This window comes from Pleurodeles waltl, chromosome 1_1 (assembly GCF_031143425.1).
Source record: "Pleurodeles waltl isolate 20211129_DDA chromosome 1_1, aPleWal1.hap1.20221129, whole genome shotgun sequence".
NCBI lineage: Eukaryota > Metazoa > Chordata > Amphibia > Caudata > Salamandridae > Pleurodeles > Pleurodeles waltl.
In genome coordinates this window covers 801,774,570-801,798,223 of record NC_090436.1, presented here as the reverse complement: position 1 = coordinate 801,798,223, position 23,654 = coordinate 801,774,570, and the positions used below count along the sequence as shown (strand labels likewise).

The following is a 23,654-nucleotide window of genomic DNA, read 5'->3' as shown; positions in this document are numbered from 1 at the left end:
GTGTTTGGAATTCATATGTGTTGCATTGGTTAGTGTGATGCCCACAGCAGCTCTCTGAAGTGAGATGCATTTAGGTATTCTAGGTCTACATATGAAACTTTAGCATGTGCTAGTTTATTATGACAGTTAGTTTAGTAGGGCACACGTTCTGCCTACTCCATAATGCCATCACCAGGTGAATGTGTTGGGTTGTATATGAGCAGACGGAGAGTATCTACATCAGTTGAATCTGCATGTGGGTTGGTGACTGTGCTGTGTGCAATGACATGTCTATGAGTAATAACACTACTGTCTTGCCATTATATGATGTTGTTTAGATATTTTCCTTGGTTTCCAGGAGTATCACCTGTATTTCTCTCCATGGTCCAATGCTCAATTGGCATTTCTATAAAGAGGTACTGACTTGAAGGTGTTGCTGAAGATGGTATGTGATTTCCATTTCACAGTTTGATATGGAGTGATAATTAGCAAGTCCACTGCTGTCCAAAGTGAAAAAGCGAGTTCTGGCTTTCGAGATAGTGACTGTGAGATGGGCACTTAATAATTAATGAAAGGAGTAAGACCAGCAGCAAGGAGATGTGGTCCTTTATAAAGATAGTGATGGAGTAGCTGGGCTGTACACCTTCGTGGCTCTAATTTAGATAAGTGACATAATTTAAGGAGTAGGTTGGTTGGTCCAATTTGAATTCTGGTGTAAATTTTCAATACCTAGTATGCAAGATAAAAATATATTTGCCATATGTGCTACGCTCTGCTCAAATGCTTATTGAGTGAATGGTCTGAGTTGATATTTAATTCTTGACAGGTGATTCAACATTCGCCAGATTCATAATCAGCAGTCATAATGTAAATTTATTTACTTTCCATATCTGTAGAAATGTTTCTTTTGGTGGTACATTGTATTTTTAAAATAAAGGCTGGGGCAAATAGGTCTTTGGATTTAGTGCTTTTCGCTGTTGTTGTTTTAGTTCGTTACAGGATCGGTTTAGGGAGGCTATGGGTTTCTTATGCCACTTCATTACATTAATTTCAGTTTTTATCCTTTTGTTTTCTTTCCTGATGGTGACAGTCTTTAGATGTTCTGTCTTGGCACAAAAGAGATTTAGAAGGTCATCTGTGATATTATATAGGTGTTTTGTGGTTGCTGTAGAGCCTCCCTTTGGAACCAAGTGGGATGTTCTTAAGTTGAGAGAAGGACTGAGGCAGAGATTCAGTGGGGATCTGAATCCTCTAGATGCATAAATGTTGGGGAGTTGGAATTTGACAGTGGCATGATCTATACACGAATGTGAGATTGTTGAAGAACTAGTTAATATGACAATCAGGTTAAAAGTTAGCTCAAGTTTGTGCACTACTAAGTGAGTTTTAAAATTCATTTAATGTTCCAAATTAAAGATTAGAATTTGAAACTCCCATGATTAGTACTCTATAATTCGTTTTTATTTTTACTAGTGAATATCCGTTAATTATCACATTGGTAGGAAGTTAGAAAACTTAGAGACTGATTCAGAAGAATTTTGTGGATGGGTTACTCCGTCACAATGGTGACGGATATCCCGTCCACCAAAATCTAAATCCCATATGATAGAATGGGATAAAGTCTTAGGCGGATGGGATATCCGTCAGTGGTGTGATGGAGTAACCCATCTGCCAAGTTCTAAATCAGGCCCCTTGTGTGGTAAACCGGGCATTGTAGACTACCTCTGTGAAAAAAAGTTGTTTTCATCCAGGGTGCTCCAAATGATGGAATGTTCGGTATTGTGCGTGGACACCTATATCTGAATACGCATAATTGCATTTGATTTTATTACTGCATTGTCTGTACCACCCTTGATGGAAGTATTTTTGTACGATATTCCATATAATTTAAGCAGGTGTGGATGCATTTTTTACCCTTCGCATGAATCAAATGAGCAACAAGGTCAATGGACCTTTGGCCCCAGAAAGATGTGTGGTGAACCGTCTACAGTATTTCAACACCACCCCAACAATTTAGACACCATGACCAATGTGGCCAGGGAAAGGAAAACTTCAATTAGGAATAAAGTTAAAAGATTTATTACAAACACGAGCTCAAAGTCATGTGGACAGTGTGCAAAACCAAATTATAAAGATACATAATCACCAAGGGCTGTCCAAGGTGACATAATAATTTCAATACAACTAACATTAATAATACTAAGCATTCAAGAAAAATGATACATAAATTCAATAGAAATACCTGTGACACAGAAATTACACAGTGCTCAGAATTTACAATCATTAGTCAATTCAAATTTAGCAGAGTCGTTGATCTTTGACTGGGCACAGGTCAATCCTACAGCTATCCAAATCTTAGTAATACATGTGTGGGGAGGACCACATGTGGGCAAAATACAAAAAGTACAAAAAGGACAAAAATAATTAGGAAAAGGATTAACTTGGGCTGCAGGTCACTAATTAAAAAGAAAAAGGAAATAAGCATCAGCATAATGAAGTTTCTAACCTAAAAGGGCATTTCAAGGGGCAGTGGCAATTAGCAGAAAGGAAGATACCTTTACAAGGAATACAGTATTCACAGAATCTTCATTAGCAAAGCATGTAGTCAGCATGGCATCTGCAAGCATCAAGAAAGCTTTTGTCTCTGACCAAGACAAGACTGGGACTGCTTCAGTTCTGAAAAAAGTGCAAATGTCCATTGGTATATCAAATCTCAAAAAGAATTTTGATTTGTCAAAGGTGTCGGTTCATATTATGTTGAAGAGGCATCGTCCAATTAGAATTGATCACCAGACTCCAGGTTGCAACAGTTCAACAATTTCCCAAGTCTGTCATGTGAACATCTCCTTTCCATGTGACTCCAAACATGTTGAAAAAAATGTATGCAATCTTAGTCGATGTTCCTGCACTACAAACTTTTCAAGGACAAATGGGTATCATTTTCGGCAGTTAAACAATAGACTTATTACAAGAGGACTTTGCTTCTCCTGGGAACAAAATCTGATAGAAGACTTCATGTTATGAAAAAATAATTCAATACCTTTACATGACTGCAAAATGCAAGTTCTGTAGACTACAGTTATGCCAACACAAGAAAAAATATAAATTGCAACTAATTAATATTTTTTTGTAAACTGCTTATAATATGCAAACTCATAAATTCATCATTTATATTTCATCAATATGAGTAATACATTTCATATAAATGAGAAAAGTTTTGCTATTGCATTACATTAAATATAACAGAGAACTCCATTTTTCTCACTTGCACATTTTTCTAAAGTAATTAATCTTTCATAAATCACAAGAAATCGAATATCCTTTCTATATGGGCTACTAGTTTAGAGGTTAAATTACATTTTAACTTTAACTTTCTAGGATGTGATTTAATTAAAAAGGCATCTATGTCCAACTTTGAAATACAAGCAAATTGCATATTTTAGATGCATGTCAGTGCAGCTTTCTGCATTAGTTTTCCAATCTTTACTTTCATAAAATAAACTTGTCACAGTCTGATGGCTTGTGTGACACGAGGGACAACGCTAAAATCTACGCTCTATCATATGCATTCATTAAATACTGCTGGAGTCACTATAGAACAATATTTCTGTGAGGCAGAGAATGTATGCTTTCTGACAGGTGGAAAGAATTTCAATCCTTATGGATTCTTGGCAGCTGATCGGACATTAATTTGCCACTTGTTGAGGTCTGTGGCTTTAATTAAGCTCTTATCATTTTTGTCTGTAGTAGGTTACTGTTTGGATGGTATGTGAATGGAAGGTGAACATTAAAAGTTTGTGCAAACATTCTGTCAGTGGTGAGATCTTAACCTAGTGATGCCCTTTACCCTTGTGAGTTAGGTTTTGAATTATTTATTCTGGGGGTGACGCATGAGGTCTGCTGCCACAATGTTAGCACAAATATTGGGTCTTTTTTATTATTTAACACTTTCTGTTTCATTACTAGAACTGGTTATCATTAACTTAGGTCTGCATTTTTTCATCAATACTGTTGTGTGCTTTCCCCCAATACCCATTTGTACTCGGTATTGGTTGGGTACGTGCCAAGGCCAGATTTACTGGTCCAGTGGCCACCAGGGCTCATACCACCCATTACTCTTCCTAAGCTTGCCTAATGCCAGTTCTGGTGCTTCCTACTAACCTTGACAGTGATATCATTATGACATCTTGGACTATGCCAGGCCACCTCAAGCTGTAAGGATGGTCTAGTTGCTGCAACTATAGTTTTGAAGTATATGAAACTGTAAAACTCTTTGGTGGTCTTAAAGCAAGAAAAACACCCCAATGTGGTGGACTGTCATAATAAAGTGTAAGTGTTTCTAAATAGATGCCGGCGCCAAGAACCAGCAAAAAACTGCACTAATTAATCACACTGGTTGGGTAGATTTTCAGATAGTGTTTAACATACTAAATCTTGCCCTACCTTGGCCAGAAGCCTTTAGTCATAGTTTGTACTTTGCATTTAACCTGAGTGAGGAGTAGTTAAGGGTTAGTATTTAGAAATATCTGAGCAATAAAAGATTTGTGTGCTGTGACAAAGGTGTTTAATGTAGTTTAGCTTGTGGAGAGTATTGTAAGGTGTGTGACTGTATTGAAGTTTAACATTTTATGCCTTGTGTGATCTAAGGTTTAAATTTGTGGATTAAATTAGTACACTTGCATGGAAGTGAATCTTGAAATTATCCCACTACGGGTACTACTTATAGTTGTGATCGAGCACCAACATGTCTTCACATTTAAAATGCAATACAGTGGCACAAATTACTCATTGGCCCTCACTACGAATGGCTCTTAAGTCTAGTGCAAAATGAGGAATTACCATTGCAATCAGATACAGAATCACTGATTTCCCAGCAATTCAAAATTGTTTAGTAGAATCTCGGGGACCAGCTCGTAATGAGCCAGACATCCCACACCTCTAAGTTACCAGTGCCCCATGTATTGACAACTCCAGGGTAGGGGAAAATCTGGTCAATTTACCAGGCCACACACACTGAGGGAATTAGTGAGCAGATCAGGTCATCAGTAATTCTTGGAAATTCTGGCAAAGATACCTAAAATAAATACAGTCTAGTCAAAATAATTAGAATACGTTGTAGCAAATATTATTTGCATTAGGACATTCAACCAATATTTATTAAAATTAATATTTTCCAGCGAAGGTCATATTAGCAATCATTCATACAATTGTTGAGTTATAGTAAAAAGTATTTTGCATTACTCCATTCTAGTAAGGTCCACTGAAGATGTTAGATTTTAGCAACATCATGAGACTTAAAAGATTCGAGCCGAGGTCTTTCAAGTTATTCATTTGTAGCACAAGTGACTACACTCATTTATTGTGGAGTAGGTCACTAAATGTAGTTTGGGTTGACCAGGCATTCATTTAAATATTGATTTTTTTAATGGAGAGTTGGAAGCATAGGCTCTTTGTTGATTGGGAAGACTATCAGGAATCCCATTGTCATTGGAAACATAGAAAAGGGAGATTAGGTCAGCTGTGAATGCCCTGGACAACGTCCTATCCAAAGTATTGTGGTCAAACAGGAGACATGAATTTAAACCGGCCTTAGGACAAGGTGAGAAGAGGTCACATGGTTAAAACTAAAGACTGTTAGGGGTCTGTGTGGTAAAAGTGCTAAAGGAAATCAGCATAAAAGAAACACATAGTACCTACACCACCACCTATGTGCTAAAAATAAAGCCAGTAGGTCGCTTCACCTCGGCTCCTTACCTAGATGACATGTTTTCTGCAGTTAAATATGTTTGTAGAATCACACCAGTGCAACTCTATAAATTTATTTTAAAAAATCATGTCGAAAAGTTGATTTCATATAGTTGCAGCCACCTTGTTTGCTCTGGTTTTCTGTCAAATGTGCAGTTTACACAGATTCTGTCATAGTAGTCCATATGGGAGTGAATAAATCTCTTCTTTCAGCCCATCCTCCATTTGATCTTTTCTACAGCCAGAATACATTGCCTTTGACACATTTACCGATGGGCCATCTTTGCGGGTTAAGGACCACAGTCCTATATTCACTCTCTGGTTACCATCAGACTATTTCATCAGGTACTTGCATCTGTCCGTTTACTAGCCAGAGACTTCTCAAAAAAGTTATCCTGTTACTCAATATACCATGGAAGAGAGTCCATTGTGTGCTTTCTGTGCATTCTCTGCTACGTTTTCTAACCTTTTTATTTTACACACAGCACAAAACTAACATTAAGAAAGTATGCTGACCTCTAACTATTCGTGCTCTAAAAGGACTGCCCTCTAGCAGCAGAATGTTCTAATAGCATTATAGCCCTCTGTAGCTTGGCTGTACCGGCATTAAAATCCCGCTCCCTTGTTAAAGGTCCTCGCCTTCAGCTCGAGCTTTTAATGCTGGAGCGGGCCTTCAATGGCTCGTATATCCCCTACAATAGGCTATAAGGCTATAATAATGGTCGAGCTTAATTTATGTAGCTACACTTCTGTCTAATAAATAAGCTCCAAGAATACTACCTCAGTCTCAAATTTTAAATATCATGCTACCAAAATCGTGAGGTTCGTGAAGTTCAGTGTATATAGGTAAGTATACGTTTAATATACTTAACTCCATCTATGCATCTTGCCTATATCTTGAAGTATATGTACTTACTGTCTCAAAATTTAGGTAGTCGATGTTTAGGATACTATGTTATATTTTGGTGGTCCAATATTTTTGTACCCGATATTCTGACATTCAACCATAAGAATATTATTTCGCAAAAAACTTTATCCAGGGATGGTTTCAACTCTTAATTGTAACACATCAGTAAGCATGCATGCCCAATATTGAAAGATATCAGCCATCTCTTGCTTTTGCTTGCCATGGTCCACATCCTTGGAAAGGTTCTGTGCGGATGGAAGCATATACCCCCATTAAACAATCTGTTTTCAGTTAAGTGCGTGACAAATGCAGTAATGCGAATGTGGCTCACATGCCCTTGATTTTGAAACAATAAAGCAGTCTATGAACTGTAGGGAATACATTTTATTTTTTTGATGATTTTTATAAATGGCAGAAGTAAGTCTTGTTGAAATTTTGACATCCTACTCATTCCTTAGCGGTTCCTGTTTCTACATCCAAAGTAAGCTGCAGATGTTCGGTATTCTCAGGTAGTATAGTGGTGTTCCAAACAGTCTTGGAGTTTATAACACTTTATTTTATGTATGGGAAAAGAAGCAGCACTTAGTAAGCCTTCCACTGCTCGCACTTCACTTTGTCCTCACCTAGCTGAATTTGTCAGTGCTTGACAACTCATGTCAGTAAAAATAAGGTCATTCTATGTAAATAGCATAAGAAATCCATACCTTAGAACCTTCTTGGGGAAAGGCAAGATGCAAAGAAAGGTGTGCTTCAAGAAACATGTTTATAGTTCTGCAAATTCAACCAAGAACTGTGCTGTTAAATAAGGTGAGGCTACAGCTGAATTTACTCCACTACTGCTACTAACGTTGACACTTCTTCTCTTAAGGGATTGTGCTGGTGGTGAGCATCAAGCCCGGGGTGTCCCAGAGTGCTGATGACATTGACCGGACAGGAAGCACTCCCGAGGTCCACACCGTGGATGCCATGCTCGATTTACTGAGGTGAGATCTTCTCTCCTTTTTGAACTCCTTCTGCTAGAATGGTGGAAGGGTTTATGAAGAAAGTGCAGTGAGATTTTACAGGCGCATTTTTCCATCAAAGCTGTGTGTGCAACGCATCTGAGTTGTTCTGCACATGGTATTTTAGGGAGTGAGAGAGTGGCCCTCTTATTATCAGTGGGACAGAGAAGGATGACCCTGTGAACACAAAGCTCAGCAGGTCTTCTCTTTTCATTGAGGTAGTGCGTCTGGAATGTGATAGAAAGTGGTATCACTGGTTGTGCTCACTCCTGTGTTTTCATGATCACTGCAGAGGATACTAGCAATGAATGTGGGAGTTGATTGGTGTAGTGAAGAATCTGGCTTTATTGTGGTACCTGGGGTTGAACATGTGAAAGTCTTACTCGTCCTTCCCAGCCTACTCCCGGTTGAAAGTTACGGCTCAGTTCTACTTACTTTGTCCTATCTACAGCCCCATCTTCTGCTTTCACTTCTTGACGTGCACTCACTCCCTCCTCGACTCTTTTCCTTTTCACATTTAAAAAAGTCAACCCTACTTATACTCCCTTACAACTGACTTCCTACACTTTGTCAACCTGTGTCATAAGTATAGCTCCTCTCATCTCTGTCCACACTGCTGTCAGAGGTGTAACTATCAATAATGCAGCAGGTATAGTGACACCAAGTCACAGATGTGTTAGAGGACCTTTTCTCCCGACTAGTGTATGTGTTTTTTACTATCAAACCGGTGGATGGGAGGCCATTTTGCTTGGCTGATTTAGGGCCATCGGTGTTCTTGCTTTACTGGTTTTGAGTGGTGGGTATTGAAGAGACACAAGATGGCAGTGAGAAAGAGCGGTGGCCTATTCCCTCATCCATTACTGTCCTACTACTTCCAGAAAGCATTTTGCTCTTGTCAGCAATGTCAGAACTGTCACATTAAAATGGCCCAGAATCTAGTGTGATATCTGGATGGCTCTGACCCATATCTATCAAGTGACTAAGAATGTCTCAGCTATGCCACGATTTCAAATGCACTACCATGTCAAGAAACCCGCCTAGATGCTCATTGGCAAGTCCACCTCTGGTCATTGATGTGTCTGTGTGCGATCTTTGACCGACCGTGTTTGCATCTCAAGCATCAGAATAATTTTATATCTGCACTCTACAGTAGAATACATAGAAGTTTCCAGTGTAGATCCGGCACCGCCGGATTAATGTCTGATTGTTAATAAAGCCATGGAGTATCTGACTTTCATTAAAACTCGGTGTCTGCAAATACCTTTCTGACATCCTCCTTCTGCATCTTTTAAACATCTCGTTCCGATTCATTTTAGACTGTTCACTGTACTTCCACATGTACTCCCACATGTACTTCCTTGTGTGACCTGACCTTCACTATGACTCTTTTCTCTCAAATACACACACACTCTCATTCTTCACTTGTAAACACATAGGGCCTGATTACGACCCTGGCGGTAAAAACCGCCAGGGCCGTGGTCCGCGGGAGCACCGCCAACAGGCTGGCGGTGCTCCTTTGGGCATTCTGACGGCCAGAAACGAAAAGTCTGCGGTGTACCGCCGGCTTTCCGCTGCCCAGGGGAATCCAAGCTGCGCCGCCATGGGGATTCCGACCCCCATACCGCCATCCTGTTCCTGGCGGTTTCGGCCGCCAGGAACAGGATGGCGGTATGGGGTGTCGTGGGGCCCCTGGGGGCCCCTGCAGTGCCCATGCCAACGGCATGGGCACTGCAGGGGCCCCCGTAAGAGGGCCCCACTTAGAATTTCAGTGTCTGCTTAGCAGACACTGAAATTCGCGACGGGTGCTACTGCACCCGTCGCACCCCTTCCACTCAGCCGGCTCCATTCGGAGCCGGCTTCCTCGTGGAAGGGTGTTTCCCGCTGGGCTGGCGGGCGGCCTTTTGGCGGTCGCCCGCCAGCCCAGCGGGAAACCCAGAATGACCGCCGCAGTCTTTTGACCACGGTACGGTCTTCTGGCGGTTCCCGCTTGGCGGGCGGCTCCCGCCGCCCGCCAAGCTTAGAATCACCCCCATATTCTTTTCCTTTGGCGCTATCAATATTTCGACAGCTTAGTATCCTTCCTTTACACTTATACCTCAAAAGGTCATTACAACTGGCACTTATCTGACCATCTTCCTGTGCACTCTGCAGAGAGGTCAAGATTTGGATGAGCATGAAGTCTGACCACCTTTAACACCACTGACAGGTGCTGTGGGAAACTCTCGATGCCTCGTTCCACAGCTGTCCATTGGCCCCATCATGAATATCAACCTGAAAGTGACAAGGCACTTAGGACTTCATTATGAGTACCCTGATGTCTCTGTGGGGAAATAGCAGAACCAGAATGAACAATACCAGGACTATCTTCCCATGAGGTCATGGATATTTCAAGTTATCCTTCCTCCCCCCAGAATGGGGAATAATAGTCTGACCCTGGAATAGGAGTCAAGATCTGCATGTTTGTCCCTCTATTCTGGCAAAAATAAAGGGCCCAAATCTGCAAACATTTGCTACCTGCTTGGATCAGGAGGTATAGTGAAGGCATTTGCTAGCGGGGAGGTTGGAAGAGGTGTGGGAGTCATATGAGGCAGGTCCCTTTAAATTTCAGCTTCTCAACCCTCCAGCTGAATGATGTGTTCAAGCAGGGGCAAGGGATAACACATGGCCACAGCCTCTGCAGCTCCACATTGAAGTCTAGGCCCTATGTATGCGTGTCAGGAAGTATCAGGTCCAGGGGTTTTCGACCAATAAGATTAGGCACAGACACACCATGAAAGACATAGTTGCTCAAAGTGGTGCTCCCTCCCCCTAAGGAGATACCAATCCCACCAAAACTTATTGGGGGCCTTTTAGCGGAGACTCAGTTCACAGTATGCACTATACAAGAATAATAAAAAAAGCTACAGAAACAGAGCAGCTAAAACTAAACAATGGTAAATTAGAAATCGGCCAGTGTCTTTACCTTCAAAGTTAGGGACATGAATATAGGGCACGGCAGGGACTTATCTTAAAGTCACTTTTTAATTAGTGGCAAATATGAGCACTTGCAAGGACCTCCCTTGCTCAAAATCCTTCCCCGGATCGCAGATATTCTTTCTGTGCAGTGAGGAATGCACAGACGTCTGTCCAGCACTGCCTGTGGCTAAGCAATGCAATTATCTTAATGGTAATTGCATTAAGTTAATTACACTGTCCAGCCACTGACAGTGCTTGAGAGCAAGTTCATCAGCTGGTGAGCTTGCCTGGGGACCCTGCAGGCAGTCGAGGCACACAGGCATCTCTGCTGGGGACGTTGCTTTCAAGGGGACTGCCAAGGATCTGGAGAAATGTATTTACTTTAATGCAATTATCATTAGGTAGTTATGTTACCCAGCCCCTCTCGGTGCTCCTAAATGCTACAGTGTTTTGATTTGAACTTAGTTTTTTCACCGGTGGCAGAACCCTAATTGTGGTACGCTGGAAATAAACGACAGTGAATTTAAATTTGTTTCCATATGTGCCCTGGAATTTCACACAGCATGATTACCACTCAGGTTGCTGTTCAGAGGCACACTCAAGGTCAGGGCCGGCTTAGCGCTGGTGGCGCCCTGTGCGACAAAGTTTGGTGGTGCCCCCCAATAAACACCCCTGCCACGGATTCCCTCACTAACACCCTTTAACAGTGTTCCTCAAGTCTCCATAACCACACTCTCTCAGATGCATTTGATTATTTTTATATCGCCACTCATACCAGGGTAGGGTGTCAGATCACTTTATATCACACACACGTTACACAGAGACAAGCATCATTTATGTGTAAATCTGTGTATAGGAAATGTTACAAAGGACTACAAGGTGTAGGAGTCATGTCATTCATACTTGTCGGCAGTATAGTTTAGGAGTGCTTTGTCTGGAGAAGCACAAACTAAGGATTTAAAATATAACACCATGGTTGGGGGGTTCTCTTTAATAATAAGAATTGACTTCTACTCAAAAGAACCCTTTTTGCAACATTAGGTTAATGAAAGACTGGGGAAAAATAACGCTCTAATCTTTACCTTGCAGTTTGCATGCAACTCTTTGATGACAGTTAATTGCTCACTGTTCTATATTAGGATTTTAACTTATAACCTGCAAGCAACAAAATGATCTCTCTGACAAACACTATAACCTACTGCCTGTTCACATTATATGCACTTTGTGATCTGCATATAGACGTTCTTTGCAGCGGGCATATTAACCATCTGCACTAGCATTACCATAGGACCAGTCCACCTGACAAAACTCTGATCCCTATCCAGGAAGAACATTAATCACCGGAGTTATCTTGCAATTTTTTGAATGCAGCAGCAGGTGCTTTTAAAACAAGAATATACTTGCAAACACGCCCAACCCCCACCCAAAGCCAGCACCCAGTGTGGTGGCACCATTTGCACCCAGGGGCGTAGCTTACTCAGAGGATTGGTGTGGGGGGTGAGCTTTAGAAATCCCAACAATCAAGCTGGCACGTAATGTTAAAATATATTATACTATAAGTAAAACACACAAGAGGGGTCTAAGGGGCAGCGGAAAAGGGGAGGAATACGGATTGGTAGGGGTACTAAGGGCCAGATGTAGCAAGGGTTTTGCGAGTCGCAAACGGCAAAAATCGCCATTTGCGAGTCGCAAAAGCCTCCTTGCTATGTAGAAATGCATTTTGCGAGTCGTATCCGACTCGCAAAATGCATTTCCGACTCGCAAATAGGAAGGGGTGTTCCCTTCCTATTTGCGACTCGCAATGCTATTCATTTTCATTTGCGACCGCGATTGCGGTCGCAAATGAAAGCGCAGTTACCATCCAAATGAAGTGGATGGTAACCCAGGCGCAAACGGAAAGGGGTCCCCATGGGACCCCTTCCCCTTTGTGTCTGGAAAAAATAATAATTTTTCAGAGTAGGCAGTGGTCCAATGGACCACTACCTGCCCTGAAAAATACCGAAACTAAAGGTTTCGGTTCTTTTTTCAAAGTGCAGCTCGTTTTCCTTTAAGGAAAACGGGTTGCACTTTGAAAAAAAAAACTGCTTTATTAAAAAGCAGTCACGGACATGGTGGTCTGCTGTCTCCAGCAGGCCACCATCCCCGTGAGTGCCCTGACTCGCTATGGGGTCACAAATTGCGACCCACCTCATTAATATTAATGAGGTGGGTCTTTGCGACCCCATAGCGAGTCGCAGAAGGTGTCTGAGACACCTTTCTGCATTCCAAATTGCGAGTTGCAATTTCCGAGTCACTGGGACTCGCTAATTGCAACTCGCAATTTGGAATCTTCCTACATCTGGCCTTAAGTGAGGGAAAGCACATTATTTTGTGAAATAACCAACATTTTGTTTAAGTCTTTCCAAACAGAGAGAGGGTGTGTGTATGTGTGTATTTTTGTCTGTATGTGAAAAAATGAATGGTGAAATCCTACAGACACCTCATCATACCTGACTGAAAGCACCCGTACCCAACTATTTATCACAACATACATGTATTAGTGGGTGGTGTAGCACGCCAACCACCCCTCCTGAAGCTACGCCCCTGGCTGAAATGCCTTAGAGCAGGCCTTGCTTAAGGAACTAACTACTTATGCAACAGTGATGTCAACATCTTTTTGTATGTACACATAACACAAGGAGGGTATGTTATAACCTCTATAAAATATGTCTTCTTGGTGAATCTTCGGTAAGAAATCGCTTCAGGCAGCAGATCAAAACGGTTTAAAAAACGAAAGCCAGTGTTGCGATAATGCTTCCCTTGTGTACATAGGGTCACTATTAAAACCCTAATGTGTGTCACGTGTGCAGTATGGACTATATGTAGGAAGAGAAGCTGAGTATTAGTGCTGGGAAAATCAAGAGAAGCCATATATTGGATCAAAACAACTGCTTGCCCTCCCTGCTTGACATTGTCAGTGAACCTGGTGAGAATAAACCAGACCCGGCTACCACAGGAAAACAAAAACACAGCTGGCCAGTGAGTCCAGGTCCAGAGAAAGCAGGAATGAAGCCTCAGGCTACAACCCGGCCCTGGCACCGGACTCCTGACGGTCTTCATTGTTGGTCCAGAGTCGTTCCTTGAACATTTGTTTCGCTGAGATCTGCTAACACTCTGGGTGTTCACCTTTGCAACAGTCCGTGTGTATTCCCCTTCTCTTAATTACAGACTTCATTCATATCACACCAGTTTTTCTCACTGAGATCGTCCTTGGATGCATCTAATTTAAAGCAACACATCTAACTACTTTTGGTACAAGCCACTTCCATTCCTCCTCCAGTAACTTCATAGCAGGGATTGTTCCACCTCACAAGTTCCATAACTGATACTGTGTATAACTCATGAGTGTCGTAGGATCAGTTCAATACAGTACTACTTTCCTTTGTAGTTATAATGACCACATAATTCGCCTCAGGGTTGAAACGCTGTCAACATCAACAGCTACAAAGATGTTCTTAATGATCTTATTTCAAAGAGAGCATAAGGACAGGAATAACTTTGACTTGGCTTTGGAAAGCCATGTTCTGGAAATCATTGTGTATCCTGTCTGTCGCCATGTAACTATTTTGATCACAATTTTGAGCTAAAGGTGTTCACCTTCACTTTTGAGCAGTTTCTTTATTGCAACCTGTGTCTCATTTCAATCACTTTTTTAAATATAAAAGCTATATTTTGACTTCATATCTGGTTATGTGGTCTCAGAATAACTTTATTCATATTTAGTGTATTGGTATTGATTTTTAATCTAGCACCGATAATGAAAAAATTCTATGTTGACATACTTTGTTGGATCCTCTTATTTTATATGATGGTAAAACCTTGAAGCAAGATGTGGGCACTACTATTGTGGGTAAGTTACTGGGCCTTCTCTCTTCCCCATTGCTATGATTGTAGGAGCCCCTACTGCCAATATCCCAAAATGCTGATTATGTCCCTCAAGCAAAATAGCAAGATATTGTTGCCCACAAAAACAAAAAGTAAAAAGGGAGTACACCATATATTGTGATCAAAGCATACACTAACCCCTAGAATACGAATTAAATAAAAGTAAGAAAGAGTCAAGAACAAATATGAAAACGCAAAAAACGTACATTGCCGATCCTAAGTTTATCCAGCATAGGTCCAAGAGGGTCAGATCAATTCCATATTTTCAGAATAACCACTGATAAGTAAATAAATGCGATTCATACAGATCAGTTTTATGTAGCTTGACCTTGAGTGGTTACTATGAAAACTTGATATGGATTCAGCCCTGATGGACATACCTTGTGGAACCCTACCGTGCACCGTAATATTTTTCCAACTAATGTAATAACTGTTATTTCAAATTTTTAGTAAAAATCTTATTCTCTGGGAAGTTTACAATGAAAGATCTGTTGAACTAAATAATGTAAAGTTCTGTAGGACATAATAAAAAAGAACATTTTATGTAATGGCGCGTTGATGAAATATGTAGAGATAAAAGTAGAGAGTGCAAGAAAGAAAATGAATGAGCTACTGAAAGAGATGGCGAGTGAGTGTGAAAGTGGCGCTATCCAGTTCTGCATTCCCTAGCGGACAGTGGTCTAGTCCACGCCTTAGTTGGTGACATGCATGTTAGGACTGCAGTTTACAATGATCATTAATAATGTATTATTACACTTTATTTGACAGAAATATGTTTCCTGAAAATATTGTGCAGGCTTGTTTCCAGCAGGTAAGGATGAATCTATTAACCTTTAGAATTGATTTATTGCATCCTACTGCCCCTTTGAAAGTTCACATAAACCAAATGAATCATTCTTTTTAGTGTGCTTTTGAGCAAATAGAAATTAAGGGCCTGATTACAACTGTGGCGGAGGGGGTTAATCAGTCCCAAATGTGACGGATATCCCTCCCACCGTATTACGAGTTCCGTAGGATATAATGGACTCGTAATACGGCGAGCGGGATATCTGTCACATTTGGGACGGTTTAACACCCTCTGCCACAGTTGTAATCAGGCCCTAAATGTCCTTTTTTTAAAAATGTAACTGTTGTCCCCTCTGCAACTCTTCTCAGTTTTATAGATGTACTGTGCCATTATTTGTGAAAATAAAAGAATACCGTGCTTGAGTTCCATGTGAAAATTGAGGGGGATCTGAAGTCATTTGTTTGAGTAGTAGCACCGAATCACGGAAACATTTGTGAAAGGAGGGTCCTTTGGTCGCAGGCAGGACAAAACAAACATTTGGTATTTGACTCAAGAAAGAGGAGCAGCATTTACCTCATAGTCCTTATGGTTTTGGTGCTTTTTGTGACATGCATTTAGTTATCCTACAGAGATACAAGGGCACAGTGGACAATTCTTAGGAAACACACAACAGTTACTTCACTACATGGAGCATTTTTTAGGCACTGTGGGAACACTGGAGCAGACAGTTGCTCCCCAACAGACAGCCTTTGGGGAATCCCTAGGCTTGAACACAACAATGCTGTCAAGGTAACCTGCCCATAAAAACATTAGTGCATATCACAGGGTGGCAAGGACATTTAAGGTTATTTATACCCTAGCAGGCAAACCTTCTGCCCACCAGGACAGCAGAGTCCATAGTCTTGTTTGCCTTGGCCGAGGACCTCCTGCCAAATTTAGGGATGCCTGTCAGCCTGTTAGGGATCTCTAAGTTTACATTATAACTGCCACATCCATGATTCCACTTAAGTCTAAGTGAAATGCACAGTGGATGCTATGTTTATTTCCCCCAACTCGCATCACTGTTTTTGACACAAACATACTCCCACACTGGGAGTCTGTTTATATTAAACAAAACAATGGCCTTCACACTCAGAGTTTTTTCTCCATACACATTGGTGCCATTAATGGACTTCCTTAATTGAGCCCACCATGCCCTGCATAGTGATCTAGACAGGGAAATCTAATGATGGTCACTCTGCCCTAAATAGGACAGGGCAACTGTTACTGTTGCCAGAGTCCCAGTGGTGGATGAACCACCACATCAAGGGATTCCCCTTGCAGAGCCTTCTGATGTTCCACCTTTGTAAAACCTGCACTTCTCCTACCTTTAAATACAGAAGATAAACTGTGGGTTTGGTGGGACAGGCATGCAGCCCATTTAGAGGGGAGATCCCATCATATCATACTCTAAATGACCCTATTGTAGTTTCTAAAATGCATTTTTTCCATGGCATTTTATTTTCTTGCATCTTGCAGCTCTTGTGTCGAAAACCTCTGATGCACACATCTACCTGTGGATTCCTCAACTTTTGAATACTCCTAATGCGCCAGCATTAAATGAAAATCTTTTCTTTCTAGCTCTCCATGTTGACAAGGATGACAATAACATGGCTCCGCAAACGACTCCGTGTGATGTCATCGGAGCCATAAGAAGTCCTCGCCGGCATGCTGACGTCAGTTCCATTGTTTCCACGCCTGCGACGCTAACGTTTTTTTTCTACTCTCCGTTGTGTTACAAATGTTTTGAGGGAATTATTTTTATTGCTACAATGTCTCCTCCTAGGAAATCTGGCTATAAGCCTTGTAGGGAGTGTGGGGTCATATGTTGGTGACTGACCCGCATAAGAACTCTCTTTGGTGTTTGAGTCGGAGGATGCTCGTCTTGTCAGAGCATGAATCTGAAGGCTCTTAAAGAAAGAGAGGCAAAGCTCTTTCTGTCAAAGGCAAAGAAGGGGAAGAGAGGCCGATGAAGATCCAGGCCTCGGGAAGAGTCTTCATCGCATAGATCTTCGAGATCGCACAAGAAACAATGTCATCATGGTTCAAGGCTTCGCTCATCTTGTGATGACAGCCCTTGATCAGTTTCTCCGACTTTCAGATCTCAGTGCCACACAATTTGGTAAGTGAGTCCCACTCTCTCTCCTCAACAGAAGTCAACTGACGCTTCACCGGCACCATGTTTGGTGGAGATATCGGCATCGCCTTCGAGTCCTGTGGCTCAATTTTTTCCTGCATCCACACAAGGTCAGGAGTTGGAAGATCAGGTGACAGGGAAAGCTTGAAGTCCACAAAAGGAACAAGAGTATCTAGCCTATGTTTAGCATTTTCAATAGAGCAGTGGTCCTCTCTGGTGCGCCTGCTGGCCCCATGGGTCCTTTGGCATTTAATCTTGAAATACCGGTGCCATATAGGCAGGTTCCATTCATGCCTTTTCTGCCTTCGACTCCATATGAGTGGCTGGATTGAAGCAGAAGAAGACACCACCTCCATCGGAGATGGTGGCACCGGCAGCGCCAGTACTGACATTAGATAGACCGGTGTTGACTCAATCTACTCCGGTGCGGAGTACAGATCCTGCTTCGCCTTTGCCTCAGCAGGCTTCATCAACATCTGTAAATTCTCTATCAACGCCACGTCTGCAATCCAGGCTGAGATCAAGGAGGGAAGCTTTGAGACTGTTAGAGGAACAGCAGTATTTGGAAGAACAGCGGGAGCTGGAAGAAGAAGAGATACCAGTGCCACCCCATAACTTTCAAGGACTTGAGACAGCAAGTGGGCTTGATACATCCGCTGAGTGGTGAAATTAGAAAGGCAGCAGAACTTTTAGAATTGCCTTTGCCTGCTACAGAGTTGAAATCTAATATTTTGATTGAGATTCTCCATTCTTCTAACTCATCATCAGAACCCCTTGTTCCATTTAATGACGCATTGCCGTAGCCAAAATTAGATATATGGAAGAAGCCTGTTACTACTCCTGCAGTTTCCAAATCCATAGCCAGGAAGTACAGAGTTGCACCAGGTGACCCGCAATTCTCGAGTCAGCATCCAACTCCTGAAAGCTTGGTGGTGCAAGCTTCTTGTTCATCTAAATAGGCTCCTGGATCATTACCTACAACTCCTGACAATGGAGAATTGAACCGTATGGAACAATTGGCGAAAAAGACCTTTTCTTCAGAAAGCATGGCACTAAAGTCAGTCAATGCAACTTGTGTACTTGGCAGGTAAATTCATGCGTTGATGGATTCAGCAAAAGAGGTCATCTCTAAATTGCCACAGGATGTACAGGCCATTTTGCAGAGCTTTTCAAAGATAGTCAGGCAGCAGCAAAACAGGTGATACAATCAGGGCTGGACACTGCAGACTCTGTTGCTAGAACGATGGGGACTTCAATTGTGACCAGAATGCATGCATAGCTCAGAGGATTGGGGTTTTCCTCTGATGTACAGTCCACTCTAATGTATCTTCCATTGATGGATTTAGACTTTTTGGTGCCAATGCTGGCTCTGCCCTAGAAAGATTTATGGATGGTAAGGCCACTTCTAAATCTTTGGCCCTTCAGACATTCTCCACAACCTACAAACCATTTGGTAGGTTCAGGGGTTTGGCCGTAGCTACTCCTTTCGAGGGAGGCAGCAGCTCCAAGGTCAACAGCCTGTCAACCCCCTCGACAGATCCTACAGAGGTCGTGGAGGACTTAGATCAGGTGGTGCCGCCCAGCCACCTTCCTCCTCCTCCTCCTCCTCCTCCTCCTCTTCCTCTTACGCTGGGAACTTGTGAGAGAAGCAGTTCTAGTTCTCTCCCCATCCAGCAGCATGTGTTGCCCGTAGAGGGAAGGTTGCTTCATTTTCTTCACAAGTGGGATTTGTGGGTGCTGAGCATTATAGAGAATAGTTATACCCTTCCCTTTCAGGAGTTTCCCCCTCCCTTCTGTCCTCAACAATCTTTTTGCTCAGAAGAGCACCGGCAGGAGGTTCAAAATCTCTTAAAGGGCGCAGTGGAGTTGGTCCGGAGCAGGAAAGGGGTCAGGGACGTTATTCAAGATATTTCCTGATTCTCAAGAAAGATGGTCAATTGAGACCCATTCTGGACCTGAGGATTTTGAATTGGTTCCTCAAATAGGAGAAGTTCAAATTGCTGACCCTAGCACAGGTGCTTCTTGCACTGGACAAGGAAGAATGGATGTTTTTTATAGACTTGTAGGATGCATATTTTCATAACCCCATTCTGAAGTCGCACTGGAAGTATCTCTGTTTCATGGTGGGTTCACAGCACTACCAGTTTGTGGTCCTTCCATTTGGTCTTATTTTCGCACCTCGAGTCTTCACGTAGGTAATGACAGTGGTTGTAGTGCATCTCAGAAGGAAGGGAATTTCTCTATTACCTTGCCTGGATGATTGGCTGATCAAAGCCAAATCACAAGGGTTAGTGTTGCACCGTCTGCAGATGACAACCCAGTTGTTGTTCAACCTGGGCTTTTCGTTGAATGTGCCTGAGTCTCACCTGAAACCCTCTCAAAGTCTCCTGTTCACAGTGGGAGTACTGGACACAACATTGAACCATGCCTTTCCTCCTCCTCAGAGTATTCAGGAGAATCAGGCTATGATTCCAATGTTTTCAGAATGGAGTGAATATTCTGGTCCTAAAGATCCTATGCCTGCTTGGTCGGTTCACTTCCTGTATTTTGCTGGTCACTCATGCACGTTGGCACATGAGGGCTCTCCAGTGCTGCCTCTGCAAGCAGTGATTTCAACACAAAGGAGATCTCAAGGAGTGAATAACAATCTCCAGAGGCCGTTTTGTCTTCCACCTCCAGTGACCACAGTTTTAACGGATGCTTCCACTCTAGGTTGGGGAGCGCATCTGTGGGATCTGTAGACCAAAGGTCTTTGGTCGCCAGTAGAACAGATGTTTCACATCAATCTGTTGGAGTTACAGGCGATATGTCTAGCTCTCAAGGCCTTCCTCCCATCCCTTTGGGGTTAGTCGGTACAAGTCTTGACAGACAACACTATCGCTATGTGTTACATCAACAAAGAGGGAGGAGTAGGGGCATACCTTCTCTGCAGACAGGCTCTGCAACTCTGGTCCCGGGCTCAGGACCATCAGATTTGCATAGTAGCAAATCGTTTGGCTGGAGTTCTCAACGTACATGCGGACAACCTCACCCAGCACTTTTCAGCCAATCACGAGTGGCGTCTCCATCGGGAGGTGGTTCTTCACGTCTTCCAGTTGTGGGGGACCCCTCACATAGACCTGTTTGACACTTGCGAGAATGCACACTGCCCATTGTTATGCACCCTACAGATTCCGATGCAGGGAGCACTGCGGAACATGTTTCAGTTGAGCTGGAGCAACAGGCTACTTTACGCGTTTCATTCCATACCCTTGATTCCACGGGTTCTGAGAACGATTCGCCAGGACCGGGCCCAAGTCATATTAATAGCCCCGGATTGGCCAAGAAGGGTGTGGTACACAGGCCTCCTTCAATTCCCACTCTGTGTTCCGCTCCGTCTCCCTCACAGGGCAGACCTCCTCTCGCAGTTGCAGTGGCAGGCTCTACACCCCCACCTCCAGAATCTGCACCTACATGCCTAGAGAGTCAGCGGGCAATCTAAGTTATTTTTTTCTGCTCCCTGAAGTGGTGGATGTTATTTTATCCGCCAGGTGACACTCCACCAAGACTGTCTATGCGGGCAGAGAGGCAAAATTTGTCAAATGGTGTGAGGAGAGACACATTGATCCTTTAAAGGCCCATCTATCTAATGTTTTGCAATTTGCTTTTTCCCTAGTGCAACAAGCTTGCACAGTTGCGACAGTGAAGGGTTACCTATCTGCGCTGTCAGCTTTTATTTGTTTACCTGATCAACTCTCTTTGTTTAAGTCCCCTATAGTATTGAGGTTTCTAAAGGGTTTGACTAATGCGTTTCCTCCCATTTCATTTATAATGCCTCAGTGGGATTTAAATTTAGTCTCAACATATCCGATGTGTTCACCGTTTCAACCGTTTCATAGTTGCCCGTTGAGACTTCTTACATTTAGGACTGTTTTTCTAATAGTTATCATGCTGGCTAGACGTTTTAGCCAGCTTCCTTTTGCAACCTTCCATGCTCATAAGGTGGGTTTGAGAACCAGGGCAGCTTTCCTACCTGAGGTAGTGACACCGTTCCATTTAGGGCAGTCCATCACCCTTCCGTCCGTTTACCCTCCTTCCCATCCTTTGAAGGAGGAGGAAAGGCAACATTGTCTGGATCCGGACAGAGCACTTACCTTCTATGTGGACAGGACAAAAGACGTCAGGACGGATGATCAGCTCTTCATTGGCTACATGGGCAAGATGAAGGGCAAAGTCGTCCACAAAAAAACACTCTCAAAGTAAGTCATTCTTTGTATAAAAATGTTACTCTCAAGCAAAGAAAGATCCTTCTGAAGGCATTAGAGCTCATTCAACCAGAGCTAAGTCTGCCACTTCTGCTTTGACTAGAGAGGTGTACCTGTTGTTGACATTTGCAAGGCAGCAACTTGGGCTTCCCTCCACACTTTCACAAAACATTACTGCTGAAAGTGAGGAGGGACGGTAATGTTGCTCATTCAGTGCTGCAGGATTTCTTGGTATAGCCAGACAGGCATCTCCCTCCGAGTGTTGTAACTGGTTTGGAATTCTATTCAAAAGGTGAGGAATACACAGGTAGATGTATCCATCAGAAGAACAAGTTACTTACCTTTGGTAACACTTTTTCTGGTGGATACAGTATCTACCTGTGGCTTCCTCACAGTCCCACCTGCCTCCCAGATATACCAAGATTATGTAACTCTGGAAATCTATGTATTCAGAATGTATGTTTATATAGGTATATGTGAATTGAAAGTCAGGTTCTTACAACATCTTAGAGCTATCAAGAATCATGATCCATTTTACCCCTTAGCTAAACATTTTTGGGAGGTACATGAAGGTAATTGCAGCTCTTTAATATTTTATGGTGTTAAAACCATTGCTGCCCATCCCCGGGGAGGGAACAGAACTGCGCATTTGAGACAAACTGAGTCGAAAATGATTTTACTTTTAGGCACAGAACACCCCTGGGGTCACAATTTGGACGCAGAGCTTCATGTCCATCTGTGAGACTTTTTGATCTCTTTATATATATATATATATATTTTTATATATATATTTTTTCCAGTAGAAAATATGAAATTCATTTGATTTTTTAAAATATTGCTTTTTAGGATCCCCTATTGGTTTATGATATTTCCGGATTGTAATTTAGTTTACTTTGTTATTTTATTTTTATTATATATTAATTCACTTTAGGGTGTTACACTCATCTAATTTATCTTTATACTGTAATATATGCTCTTGGGGAGGCGAGCGGTGTGTTTATATATTTTCCTGTTGCTGAATTTGTTGGGTTTGTTTGCAGTTTCTTTATTAATGATAGGTTCGCCTATGATATGGGTATATTAACTTTTTTCTATTTTAGAATATATTAACATTCAGAGGATTAGGATTAATTTAATGAATTGTATTATGATCTATTTAAAATGAAATTTGATATTGTTATTAAGAGTAATGGAGATATTTATATAAATTGTACAGAATTTTGGTTATTAACATCTATTTATATATTTGTCCGTTCTGGACATGATTTTTATTGGTTTCTCCCTCTTAGAATTGATTGAATTTATTCTATCTACTTAGTCACCTATTTATAGCTCGTATATAGATTGAGTGTATTGTAATTAATTGACAGTATATATATTTATATATTTATTTATTTATATATCAGGCTTTTAAAATTATTAGGCAAAAAGTGGACAACATGTTGATATTAAGAGTAAAAAGGAAAAAGGAAGAGAAAAAGAGAAAAAATCTCATATATAGGACATTCCTTTCCTTGTATTTAACAATCATCAATTGTGATTATAATTATTTTTCATGTATCTATAGGCGACCAGACCATATATGTGATATTGCAGTATAATATGAAAGAAATATATAATGTCATATTTGAAGTTTTTATCCCAATCAGAGCATAGGATTAGCAGTCTCTTATTTTCAAACTTAGAATTGCCACGTTACAAAATGGCCGCTCTGTTTGTACTTCTCTTGAGTTATGCAGTTAACAACAAAGAAGGACCATATGGTTTAAATAGTTGAGTGTAAAATGTCTGCCAATGTCCTGTTGAAGGCTTCGGCCGAAACGCGTAGACATTTGGTTGGGACAGCGTGTGTTTGTCTGTTTATGGTGGGCACATTATTGATTTTCTTTTTGTGCTTCTGTACCACTTTTTGCGGGTCGAATTTACCTGCATTTAA

The 23,654-nt window shown here is 41.8% G+C and overlaps 1 protein-coding gene across 1 annotated transcript in view; it reads left to right on the top strand.

Moving 5' to 3' along the window:
- Positions 1-23,654, top strand: part of SLC1A1 (solute carrier family 1 member 1) — a 281,630-nt gene that overhangs the window by 197,168 nt on the left and 60,808 nt on the right. Inside the window, exons 4-5 of the mRNA XM_069228358.1 lie at positions 7,500-7,614; positions 15,280-15,322. Coding sequence (XP_069084459.1) covers positions 7,500-7,614; positions 15,280-15,322 — 158 coding nt within the window. The remainder of the gene's footprint in view (positions 1-7,499; positions 7,615-15,279; positions 15,323-23,654) is intronic.